This window comes from Puccinia triticina, chromosome 12A (assembly GCF_026914185.1).
Source record: "Puccinia triticina chromosome 12A, complete sequence".
NCBI classification, from domain to species: Eukaryota; Fungi; Basidiomycota; class Pucciniomycetes; order Pucciniales; family Pucciniaceae; genus Puccinia; species Puccinia triticina.
In genome coordinates, this window is record NC_070569.1 from 2,240,640 (window position 1) to 2,253,720 (window position 13,081).

Sequence of the window (13,081 nt, forward strand, 5' to 3'; positions counted from 1 at the left end):
ATTGTAGCCTTTGAAACGCTTTCTGGATTCTGACGGGACGTAAGGCGCCAAGGAGTGGAAATTTCCGCCTTGTGAATGATAATGATTTGGTGCAGTGAAAGAGCGGTTGAACTCGGGTAGAAATTGACAACTGTTCATACAATTAGGCCTATTTGTGTCGTGAAAAGTTTGCGCACCATAATTGAAAGGCTGTGGCCCATAACTCCCTCCAGAGCTATGGCTATAGTACTGTCTAGTGCCATGATTAGGGAAATGTGTCGCAATTGCTTGCCCGTATGGTAACGCAAAGCCAAATCCTAAATGGGTGTGTCCACCGTGTGACTGAATTATTTCAGCCCTTTTGAGACCCACTGGGCGCATAGTGCCGGGTTCAAAAGGCTTTCCGGTTTCTGGGTCGTTGGTACATTTGCCTGTTGCGTACAGATTTTCAGTCCAACCTTCTTCATGAAAAGTTTGGACCTTGATGTAGCACTGATCTATAACCAAAGACTGGCAAACCAATATGTCTTGAATCGCCAAACTGTCTTTCGAAGGAATTCTGTGGGAGAATGCGGTCATTCTTATGGCCATGTCATACCGCATAGCTGTCATCAAACCGTGTCCTCCGTGTGCTATGGGGTCACAGTGCTCTTTATGTGCCAAGAGCCTTGACGCAAACAACTCCATACCATAAACATCCCTGAGTGTGATGTAGAAAGCCCTGTGATTACTATTCCACTGCAACTCTGTCTGAGACCATTCCAAAGGATAAGGAAGACCTTTGTATGATTTGTTGTTGTTGCTCCCTTTTGAATGCTTTCCATTGATATAAGCAAAAATAGCCTTTCTCTTCCAAGCTATTTAGATGAGAAAGAATGACAATTCTCAGTCCTGATCACAACAATATCCAAATAGATTTTCCCCAAAGAAAAACCCAAAAACCCAACAAGGACCCAAAAGAAAAATGGAGCTGAAATAAACTTACCAAGGTCAAAAATGGTTAATGGGATGGGGGCTCTAAGTGCCCTTATATTTTCTTCAGAATATGGTGTGAAACCCACATCTTGGTGAGAGGAGACCGCTCCGACTGCGTGGATCAATCCATGTTCTTTTTTGGTGTTGACCGAGCTGGATATCATCCTAGAATCCACAGTCACCAAAACGGGTGTTGCAGATGCCGATCTCACTGGCTGCGGTCTTTCAACATGTTGTTTGTCCATACCCAACCAGATGGACATCAAATGCTTGGTCAGAATGACATCGCCGGCACCCTGGTGAGTATAAGATTGTTTCCCCCCCTACCCTCATCTTCACAACGCTGTTGTCCTCCGCTCTGAGTCGTACCTTTGAAATTTGTAGTAGTGTTATTGACCTTCTGCTTCTTACCCCCCTTTTTGTTTGCTTTATTTATTTATTTATTTTTACACCATGAATAACAACCCTAACGTACCACACGCCCATCCCCACCATGACAGTGACATAGAAAAGTATCCCCTCTGTCCTATCATGAAGCTATCCGGGATCCTTGTCGTCAAGCCCATACTCGTCCCCGTCCTTCTCATACCTACCTTCTTTGATCCAATTGGGTCATGGCCTTAGCCATGGCTCCCACCCCTCCTCACCCTTGCGTCCACTTGTCTCCTGCTTGTAACATCCCATCCTCTTCAGCTTCTGTTCCATCTGATCTAGTCCCTCTGCCCGATCCCAACGGCACCGCCAGCCCCATCCGTTTTTATGTCCGTTAGTCCTCCCAATACCCCCCAAATGCGCCCCATTGTTCCCCCGCTACAATCAACTTGGGCTGAGCTCACAGTTGGTTGTACTCCGCCGAGTCCTACTCCTCAGGGTTACCCGACCTATCTGGGTCCCCCATCCAACGAGGACAAGCTTCTTACCACCAGCAAGGCCTTGACCCCAACTCCTCTCTCTCCAGTGTATTGTCCAGCCCCCGTTGATCCAGCATTACTAGTTGACTTATCTCTCTTCTGTTTTCTTTCCTTGTTTTGTCCCCCGTCTGATTTGCTTCTTCAGCCTACTAGTTTCAACCCAACACTAGCCAATACTTGCCACTCATCTACCACTCCTCCCATTCCATCCGATTTGCATCCCATTCCTATTGCGCCTACTGCTGCCCTTTGTGAGACGGCTGCTGACAATACCCCGCCTGCTGGCAATCCTTGCAAAGCAACGGCTCCCTACCCGTTCCCTGAACCTGGTTTGTTGAGGGATGCCAGCTTCAGTGCCTGTTTCCTCGCAGCCACCTTTCACAATTTCCTTCCCAGCTTCAATTGCGCTATGTTGTCCCTCCCCGCTGGTCATCCTCACATGGACCAGCTGGTCATGCTTCAACTGAACTCCAGCCTCCTTTGAGAGTGGTTTCACTTCCACTCCAAGACCTTGTAAGTTTTTATTTTTATTTTTATTGTTGATGTCCCTCCCTTCCAATCGTTAATAGTCCTTTTTCCATATGAACTTAGTCCTGACCAACCACCCTTCTTTGGCCAGGGTTGATGAATTCAAAAATCCCCGTTCGATGGTTCACCTGATCAACCATTACCTCTGTTTGTCGGCTGCACAGCTTCAGACAGAAACTGCTTGCGTACTGATCCTACCCGCCCAATCTTCTTTCCTTGTTCCTGATCTTCTTCCTGATGATGCCTTTTGCCTCCACAAAAAAAAAAAGATTCCTTTGCTCCTCCAGAATAAACCGACTATAAACCAAAAAAAAAAATCCTTCTCTTGACTTGACCAACCAATTGTACTAGTACTTGCCCCTGTTGGATCTGCCTTGATTGTCTCCTCCGTCCTTGCTGCCTGCTCTTTTGTCCTCGTGCCCTAGTCCTGATCGCAATCAAAAAAAAAAAAAAAAAAAAAAAAGTTGTTGTAGCCTCTATCCCTGCTCCCCGCTAGCTCCTATATTGCTTAGTTCTTGCCTTGTCTTGTGATCCAACAAAAAAACCTGACGCTTCCAAACCTTGCTTAGCTATCTGAATATCCTGTCCAGCAACCCCCCCCCCCCCCCTTTCCTCCTATCATCTTTTGCCTGCTGAAAGTTACTTGCACACCCAGGCCAGCTATCAGAACGTTATCTCCTTTTTATCCTTTATTGTTTTTATTTACCTTTTCTTTGAAACTTTTTATTCTTGTTTTCTTGACCTTCATTTACAACCACCTATCCTTTGAAATACCACTTGGAAATTTCTTCCCCCAAAAAAAATACCTGGTGAAATAAGAGTAATGATTTAATTAATTTTCGGACTTACTTCGCGCACTGCGGAAAACTCTTTGCGCACTGTGGGGGTCGTCGTCTTGACGTCCAGCCCCCAGTGCGCGCTTCTGCCACGGCTCTTTGCGCACTGCATTTTCCGCCAAAAAAACGGCTTGCATTTCTTGAGATATTTTTTGATGAATCAATAGAATGGCTTTTTATGATCCCCCTAAAAAATAATCAAGTCATTTAGGGGTCTCCTTGAGCCTAGAGAAAATTGACATGAAAAAATCATATTTTAACACGGCAGGGACCTGTAATACCGCTTCCTGTGCCCCAGTAGCCCCAAACATTTCACAGTATCATGGTACATGTGCAAATTCATGACCTGATAATTTTCAGAATTTTTCCCAGAGATATAAGGGGTGCGCGGCAGGCTTAGTAGGAAAATTACTGCTAACTGTATAGCTTTTTTGTTACACACCCAAACAGTCCCAAAATTTCAGAAATGTTTTCATTGTGGATATTCCCCGCGCCATAAATTTCTTGGCAATAGTGTGTCATGATAACATGAGATGTAGTGCGGCGGGCTTAGTTGGAAAATGACTGCTAACTTATCTCATGTTTTAATGACACACTATTGCTAAGAGCTTTATGGCGCGGAGAATAGAAAAAATTGAAACATTCCTGAAAATTTCAGACTGTTTCAGTGTGTAACAAAAAATCTATACATGTAGCCGCCATTTTCCTACTAAGCCCGCCGCGCACCCCTTATATCTCATGTTATCATGACACACTATTGCCAAGAAATTTATGGCGCGGAGAATATCCACAATGAAAACATTTCTGAAATTTTGGGACTGTTTGGGTGTGTAACAAAAAAGCTATACAGTTAGCAGTAATTTTCCTACTAAGCCTGCTGCGCACCCCTTATATCTCAATTTGTAATGACACACTATTGCTAGGAATTTCAGGGAATTAATTTGAAGCATATTTCTCTGTGCTATCAAAATTTTGTACCTTTGTTGTGTGTAACAAAAAAGTTATACATATACGCAAAATAATAAACACAATACCTATTTGGGCTAAAGAAAAGCTGGTAAAAATTCTGAAAATTATCAGGTCATGAATTTGCACATGTCCCCTGATACTGTGAAATTTTTGGGGCTACTGGGGCACAGGAAGCGGTATTACAGGTCCCTGCCGCGTTAAAATATGATTTTTTCATGTCAATTTTCTCTAGGCTCAAGGAGACCCCTAAATGACTTAATTATTTTTTAGGGGGATCATAAAAAGTCATTCTATTGATTCATCAAAAAATATCTCAAGAAATGCAAGCCGTTTTTTGGGGGGAATGCACAGTGCGCGAAGAGCCATGGCAAAAGCGCGCACTGGGGGCGGGACGTCAAGACGACGACCGCCACAGTGCGCGAAGAGTTTCTCGCAGTGCGCGAAGTAAGTCCGTTAATTTTTTGCATACCCCCTTTTCCCAAGTGTGTACTAAGGGAATATCTTTTTTGTTACATGTACCAGGGTTCCAAAAAATTGAGGGAACATTTAAACATTGATTTGAAGCTTCCTTTGAAATTTTTGAGAGAAAAAAATAGGTACGTGGTGGGTACGTGGTGTGCTTAGTAGAAAAATGACTGCTGCATGTATAACTTTTTTTTACACATTTAAAGAGTCTATAAATTTCAGAAATATTTCTATAGTGTATATTCTGAGCGCTATTAAATTTATAGCAATGGGGTAAACACCAAACATGAGATATAGGGGGGCCGGGCAGCCTTAATAGGAACAATCTGCCTAATTATTGAACATTTTTTTTTGATAAATTTCCCAGAAGTCTAGAGACTTAAGGGGTTACATAATGATGCATATTCTCTGCGCTCTGAAACTTTTGGCAATATTGGTACCTCAGAACATGAAATATAAGGGGTGTGTGGTAGTCATATTGCCTTACTGCGCACCCCTTATATCTGATGTTCTGAGGTACGAATATTGCCAAAAGTTTCAGAGCGCAGAGAATATGCATCATTATATAACCCCTGCAGTCCTTGGACTTCTGGGAAATTTATCAAAAAAAATATTCAATTAGCCAGATTGTTCCTGTTAAGGCTGCCCACCCCCCCTATATCTCATTTTTGGTGCTTACCCCATTGCTGTAAATTTAATGGCGCTCAGAATATACACCATAGAAATATTTCTGAAATTTTGAGACTCTTTAAATGTGTAACTAAAAAGTTATACATGTAGCAGTCATTTTTCTACTAAGCACACCAGTCCACGTACCCGCCACGTACCTATTTTTTTCTCTCAAAAATTTCAAATGAAGCTTCAAATCCATGTTTAAATGTTCCCTCAATTTTTTGGAACCCTGGTACATGTAACAAAAAAGATATTCCTTGCAGGAGATCAAGCCGGAACCGGCAAGTTCCCCCCTGTCCATGAAAGCCTAGAGTGGGGGAAAGCGCACAAGTGATCAGGACCAAGGTTTGGTGTCATGCGCAGAACCAGTAACGCAGTATATAACACCAACACCTGAGGGACTTGGAATCGCCACGTGCATTCCAATCTCTCCCTCCCCTGATCTTTGAGCCTCTTCCCCTTTCGGAGCTCAAGACAAAGTTTTTCAGTTTTTTGAGTCAAATCATAGTTTACAATAACATTCAAGCCAAGATAGGTAACCTTCTCTGCCTCATATTCTACAAACCGGTAGTTTTTGCACACCTCATTGTCCTTTAGTTTCTGGACTCAATTGTGATAACCAGATAGATCTTATCCCATTTGCACTTTTTCAGAAGCGGTCTTTGCACCACGCATTTTTCAAATCTATAATTTGTTACAACCAGATATTTCGGACAGCGGTCTTTGAACCCCTCCACACAATTTTCAATTGTATCATCCACCAGGTCATCTCTGTACACCTGCGGTCAAACCTCAAACAGATCACGGTTGGTTGTCTCTGCACTCCTCATACACATGCACGTTTATTCCACGTTGTTTCGTTTCTGACGTTAAAAATTCCCCGTCCTTGCTTATAGCGTTGGTTTATCCACAGTTTCCAATCCTACTTTTTTATCATCCCTGCGACAAACCTTATTGGTTTTGCAACTCAGATCATCAACTTCAACTAATCCAGCCCCTGCTACACATCTTTTTGAATTGGCAAGTTTGCTGTTGTCCAGTGATCATCCTTTAGACCCTCGCGGATATCTCCTCAGGGAGGTCTTGAGGCATTGTTGCACTCCCCCTTGTTTTTGACTTTGGGTTTTTGAGATCTTGTAGATTTGAGATGGTTGAGAAAGGTTTAAACACAAGAGCACTGGCATTGAAAAGAAATGAAGCGGCTTGACGGGATGAAGTCGCCCCACCAAGTGCCGGGATACACACGGATACAACTTCAGTTAGAAATGGCATAGGGGGAGGCAATGAAGATTTCTTTTCCCCCAAAGAAGGAGAGGACATAACACCTTTAGGTATTCATATGCAATCCATATCTTTGAGCGTTTTGCTTGGATCTGTTTTGGATGATTATTGATTTAGGTTGATTTGCACATCCATAGATTCTCAAAAATCTACCACCAAAGTGGCACGTCCCCCAAGTGCACCGGATGTCTCTTCTATAATAGCCGTGCCAACCCTGAATAAAGAACAAGTTGCAGATATCTTGACTTCAACTCACTTTCCACCCGTGAAAGTCACAAACGTTGATGTCCCCGCGGAATGAGCCCATATCTGGGGGAAAATACAAGAGAGCCAAGCAGTCAAGTCATCTCGCCAGTGGTGTCAGCCTTAGAGACACATCAAGTATCCAAAAGACTGTAATAACTTAGTAAACAATAACAATTAGTGAATTATTATTGCAGAATCAGATTCCTAATCATAAATTAAGGGAGGTCACCCACTCAAAGTAACCCTTTATTCCTATTCCTTCATGTACTAATTGTATAAATAAGAATTGGCCCTAGAAAGCGCCCAAAAATAGTATTACATACAAAAAATTAGTAAAATAAACAAATTACATAAAAAATAAACTGTTGTACATTAAAGAGTAATATTACTCGTGTAAAAATACCCCGTGAAAGCATTATGTAGACTTCTACTGAAGCTCTTTCACATGACAATTGGTTATAAACATGTCATGTGACAGAGTCAGGGAAATTAGTCTATTATAATACAAATAATTTGCCCACAGCCAAACCTTGTTCACGGCTAAACCTCAGGATACTCCCATAGGGCGAAAAGGACTTAGTGGTTGCGCCCACTGAAGTCCCCTCTATAAATAGAGGCCTATTTGGCCCTCAGGAAAAGATCCCCCAGACCATTCACCGCCCATAAACCGTAAGTTTGCCGTGAATATTCTCCCCTGCTACTATTGTAGCCCCTTTTCCTTTTAAACCAACCCCAGCACGTAAAATCCACTGGATTGAACCCTTTGAATCATCAAAAATCCCTTATTAGCATATTTAAAGATTTATCCTTATAAGTAGTTGCCGTAAGACCTCCGCCTCTGTCAAGCAGCCAATCAGTTTAAGTGCTTACCACCTACTTTTACGCCAAATTAATTCCCTGTAATTATTAATTACATAATGAATCCTTCCTCTGTTACAAAGAGTTTAAACCCTTGTAGTGGCCATATTTGCCATGTAACAAGCTTGGTAATTTGAATTACCAGTGTTTACATCAGCACAGTTATAGTGCTAGGGCCCAAAACCCTTATTTTGACGGATTTTTTGCCCTAAGCTTCATAAACAGAGCTGTCACGGGTGGATATATATATTTGATTTTGGTTGAAAAATTGATAGAAAATGCAGAGGAGATCAAAGTCGAGAAGATTTAAACAAGAAGCTTGATTCAGAAATGGACTGACATCAACAGTACTCAAAAGCCAGAAACAGAAGACTCACTTACATGAAGAAGACCATCCGCAACATTTGCAGTCAATTGAGTAGGGAGTGTCAGCATAGTAGGTGGGAACGGCGGCTTGGATGGAATTGAATGGCAAATGGAGTGCAAGGACCACATTTGGAGTCCAGGCCATCGGATTTACTCTCACACCGCATTCCAAAGCAAGGACGCTCTATTTTGAGAGTCAAGACCAACCCAATCAGACAAATCAATCAGGACGCACAGCAGTGCACATACATAATTCAAACACGGCAGCAAGGATTTGACGGGCATAAGAGTGAAGCACACTAGAGTTCCACAGCTGGCTCCAGTCTCCTCAGCAAGAGATAAAACTGGTATGCTTATGCACTCTACAGTCTCCTCAGCAGGGGATAAAACTGCTATGCTTACAGGAACATTCAACGCATGGCGCAAACTTCAAGATCAAGAACTGCAGCATATCAACAAGAAGATCAAGGCTTATCCAAGTTCTCAAGATTATCATCAATAAGTTTTCTCTTTTCTATTTCTATATAAATAATGGAAAGCATATGGTAGGCAAACAGTTTCCTTTGTTTAGCTGAGGGAATAGGGTGGGCCAATTTGAACAATGAAAAACAACTCAAGAAGAGATGAAGAAGTAACATATCTTAATTGAAGAATTTCAGAAATTACAGTACAACAGACATAATTCAAATGAGAAGATACAAACTGAAGAAATAGAAGACGCGGAGCAGTAATCAATGAATTATATTCAACCAGCAAGAAGGATGGATCTCCCAGGACCCGCAGGACTCATAAACATGAAGTGAATGGATTGGTTTTTTTGAACAATAATAAGGGTACTTTTTCAATGGGTAAAGGATAAAAGGATTTCCAGAACTTTATTTACAATAGGGGTTTTTAACGGGGGGGTTGAATTTTACAACCCTTATTTTACAAGGCTTATGCTTTGTAAAAGCAATGCCATGTAAAATCATATTAAGCCACGGGTTTTTTGTAATTTTACAAGTGTTCTTCCATTTTTTCCTAGTTTGTAAAATAACCATTGTGAAAGATACCTTGTCAATTTTCCGCTTGGCGGACTCAAATAGAATTTTACAAGTGATTTGTTCACAAGGGTTTCCCTTGCAAAGAAAAAGCCATGTAAAAAATCATGTGAGTCACAATACATTCAAATTTGCAAGGTTTCCCTTACATGGGATCCTTTTTTGGATTCACAAGGGTTGCAAAATTCTGACCAGAGGGAGAAAGATGAGATTTTTACGAGGCATATGTCTATTTACAAGGCATAATTTCCCGCCAGAAAACAAGACAAAAAAAATCCCAATGAAAATTTGAACACAGCCAAAGTCTAATGTAAAACAGCATGTCTCAAGCCTTGCCGTTGGTACTCAACCTTGGGTAGCTTTGCGGGTGCTAGATCGGTGGCCAAGCATTTGGGCTTGATGATATTTTGTTTAGTCTTCTTGACTTTGCCCAAGGTCTTTTCCCCTTCAATAATCTGTTGCTGATTGCTAGTCTTCCCAACTTTCAATTGTATCTTCAACTCACCCAACGCTTTTTGTTTGAGATCAGTTGGCTTTTCCGCTCCAGAGCGAGCGCCGACAGTCGCTTTGGCCGCTCCAGATGGAGCACCAATGGTCGCTTGAGCCGCTCCAGATGGAGGGCTCACAATTGCTTGAGATTTCTTGAGATTTGTTGGAGCAGGGGCGACCTCCGTGTCATTCGAAATCACTACCTTCGGTACTTGCTTCTCCGGAGCAACTGTACGCCTTAGATCCTTGCTATAATATGAAAAGATCTTAATCTAGAGCTTGTAGCAGCTCAACAACCAACACCCCAGCCTACAAACACATTGTTTGCTCATGCCCATAGCGTGCCTAAAAGAGGCTCCTCCCGCCTAGAAACTGTGGCCCAGGAGGCCGTGGTAGCCGGCCGCCGAGAAAACCGAGTTAAGCATGTTCTTCACATCGCGTTGGGTTAGAAGTTGTTGTATGTTGACTTTTTTGTAGCCAAAAAGAGATGTGTTAGCGTTCCCGACCTCTTTCAACCTACGTTTTAAAGCCGCCACCCCACGGGACATAAACATGTCCAATTGTTCTGTCGGGATCAGGAAGTGTGGGGTGCCTGGAGCCACTGTCTTCGCTGATCGCAGTGATAGGGTTGCCTCCGGCCCGAACAAGGCGTCCGAGGAGAAAACAACATTGGATGTGAGCAGCGACATCTTGAAGTGTAGTGTGCCAAACAGAGAAGGAAAAACAACATACATATATGTGGGTGGAAATCCAACATGATCGGGGTGTTGAGGCGTGTAAAATTCATGTATCTTTGTGAATTGGTTTGGTTTTCCGGGCAAATACAGCATTTTAAAACAAGGCACCTAACCTGTATCCCGTAAAAATACATTTCTGAATTCAAATGATGAAATTCCAAAGGTGGTTTCACAAGGTTTGTGAAACATCCAGTGTAATATTACGTAAGCCCTCTGTACACAGTATATTTACATTGTATGTATTACAATGTATAATTTACAAGGGCCAAGAGAAGTCCGAAAGCCCTGGAAAAATACGTATTACCCCATACATCTCATAAAATCCCAACACATACCTTTCACAAGGGTTATGCCTTGTGAAATAAGTTTTGTAAAATTCACGGACCCAATTTTTAACAAGCCTAGCGGGAGTATATCAACTAGCTTTTTCTTTGGACAAATGTGGATATAGAGGAAGCAGAATATGGTGTGGATATGGAGAGGGCATTGCAGAACCTTGGACTTGGACGTGGTTGGTATCTTATGTAGTGGATTCTGGATTGGGATTGCAATATAGAACAGCAATTAACCCTTTGGCGTGTACATACGGACTCAGTAAGGATTGGATCACAACCAACATGGATGTTATTATTGGATTCAGATTCAAGTGGTGGTGCAGGTCTTTTGGCATTTCAATAGGAATGCTGCGGACAGCATTAAGCTGGGGGGATGTGGTTTGCTGTGCCTGTTGCAATGCCAAAAGGAAATATGAAAAGGTATTATGACAGTACAGTTACATACAGGTGGAACCCATTACAAGAGGATGAGATAATCTTACACAACAGTTACAACATTTACACACATACACCCTTTGGTAGCCACAGCGGATTGGACGGAAGAATACACAACATAGATACAAGGACGAGGGAGGAGGAAGGAAGGAGGACCAGAAAGAGGCTTTGACCCCCAAATCCTGGACAGGAGGAGTAATCTAGTTGGGTGCAGAGTGCATGGAAGTTGGCTTGGTTACATAGCAACACATTCTCAAGGACATGGAACAACGATGGGAAGTTACATTATCCAGTTTGCCTAGATGTCATTCAGTTATCCGGTTGTGTGTGGTGTATAATCCAACATAAATTGAATCTGTGGGTGTCAAGAGAAAGGTATAATGTTGTTTAACAATATGGACACCAATTTATTCCAAGGAAATCCTCTTTTTGATCTTAAAATAATTCTTTTGTGACCAAATATCAGTTATCTGGTCTAAGTTACCCAGATAACTGATTTTTGGTCAGAAAAGTGATATTTCAACATCAAAAATAGGAGTATATTTGAAAAAAAGTGGGACCATACTGTTAATCAACATTCAGCCTTTCTTTTGACACCCACAGATTCAATTTATGTTGGATTTCACACCCAAGAGTACTGGATAACTAAATCACACCTAGGCGGACTGGATAACGTAACTTCCCATCGTTGCATGGAAGGTGGCTTGGGTACATAGCAACACATGACATCAGGCAGTGCAATATATGCAGGCAGATAAGGTGTACAAATAGTGTCACTGCAGCATAATTCCCTCATTTTTTGTGTTGCTGTGCTGTGCAGTACAGGTGTACATATGCTGTGCAACTGAGATCCCCTGAAGCTAAATTCCCTCAAACAGATTCCCCTGGAGCTAAATTCCCTCAAACAGATTCCCCTGGAGCTAAAATACCTCACTCTTCAATATAAAAGGAGCTCTTCTCCCCCCCATAATTTCTCTTTTTCATCATCAGCCTACAGAGGTTTGGTCACAGTAGTAGTTTAGTAGTAGTAGTTAGCAGTAGTAGTACTGAGGAGCGTAGAGTCAGTCAGTCAGTAGAGTGTTAGTGCAGTATTAGAAACAAAAATCAACAACCAACCAACCAACCAACCAACCAACCAACCAACAACCAACCAAACAACCAACAACCCATTCTCCTTATTAGCATATTAGTAGTAGTAGTAGTAGTAGAAGTAGTAGTACAAATTATAACATCAACAACAGTAGAGGAACTTCACCATAACAAACCATGTTATCCTTAGTTATAACCGGTCTAAAAACACATTGAATTAGATATTTAGGTCTGATAGAGATTACTATATAAAAGTAAGAGCTATCTTGGAATCTGCCATATTTTCTTAAATATTGATTACAAGACTCTTGGTTATTTGCATAGTACTATTAGTGTCAGCTGGCTACTATGGCAGAGCCACCGTGACATAAAAATATACAAATAAAATATGAAAAGTAGTTTTACATATGAAAGAGACATTATTACTCTTACATATGTAAAACTACGCAAAAAACATTAAAAACACTTATAAATAAGTAATTACTTAGCTCTGTGTAATTAATAAGTAAAATATTATGAAAGATTCTGATTCTACGGGTAAAATAACCTAGGGTACCTCACTTACATGTACCCTTAATTATTATCCCTTCCTTGTGTAAACTAACTTCAAAGTTTACGCAAGTGCATCATGCCCCGCGTGGATGCACTTGTATGCACATATATATATAAGTACATATATTTACAACCATTTTCAGTGACGTAACTGAGGTGTTGTGTACAGTTCAAAAGATACCTTTATTTGTTGCGTGGCGCACCCAAGCCCGCGTGCTTTGTTGCCTAGAGCTCAAGCCCGCGCTCCTAGTGTAAATATATGCATAATGCATAAACTAGCCCGCAACCAAAGCGCTCAGGTTACCAATAAGTAAGAAT

At 41.6% G+C, this 13,081-nt stretch overlaps 1 protein-coding gene across 1 annotated transcript; it reads left to right on the top strand.

Annotated features, from left to right (window-relative positions):
• Positions 1-1,580: 1,580 nt before the first annotated feature.
• On the top strand, positions 1,581-2,349 carry PtA15_12A202 (uncharacterized protein; the record flags this gene model as incomplete). The annotated part of the gene is made up of 3 exons (XM_053161789.1): positions 1,581-1,715; positions 1,825-1,947; positions 2,011-2,349. 3 exons carry the CDS (start codon positions 1,581-1,583, stop codon positions 2,347-2,349), a joined length of 597 nt encoding a protein of 198 aa, XP_053025771.1.
• Positions 2,350-13,081: the final 10,732 nt, after the last annotated feature.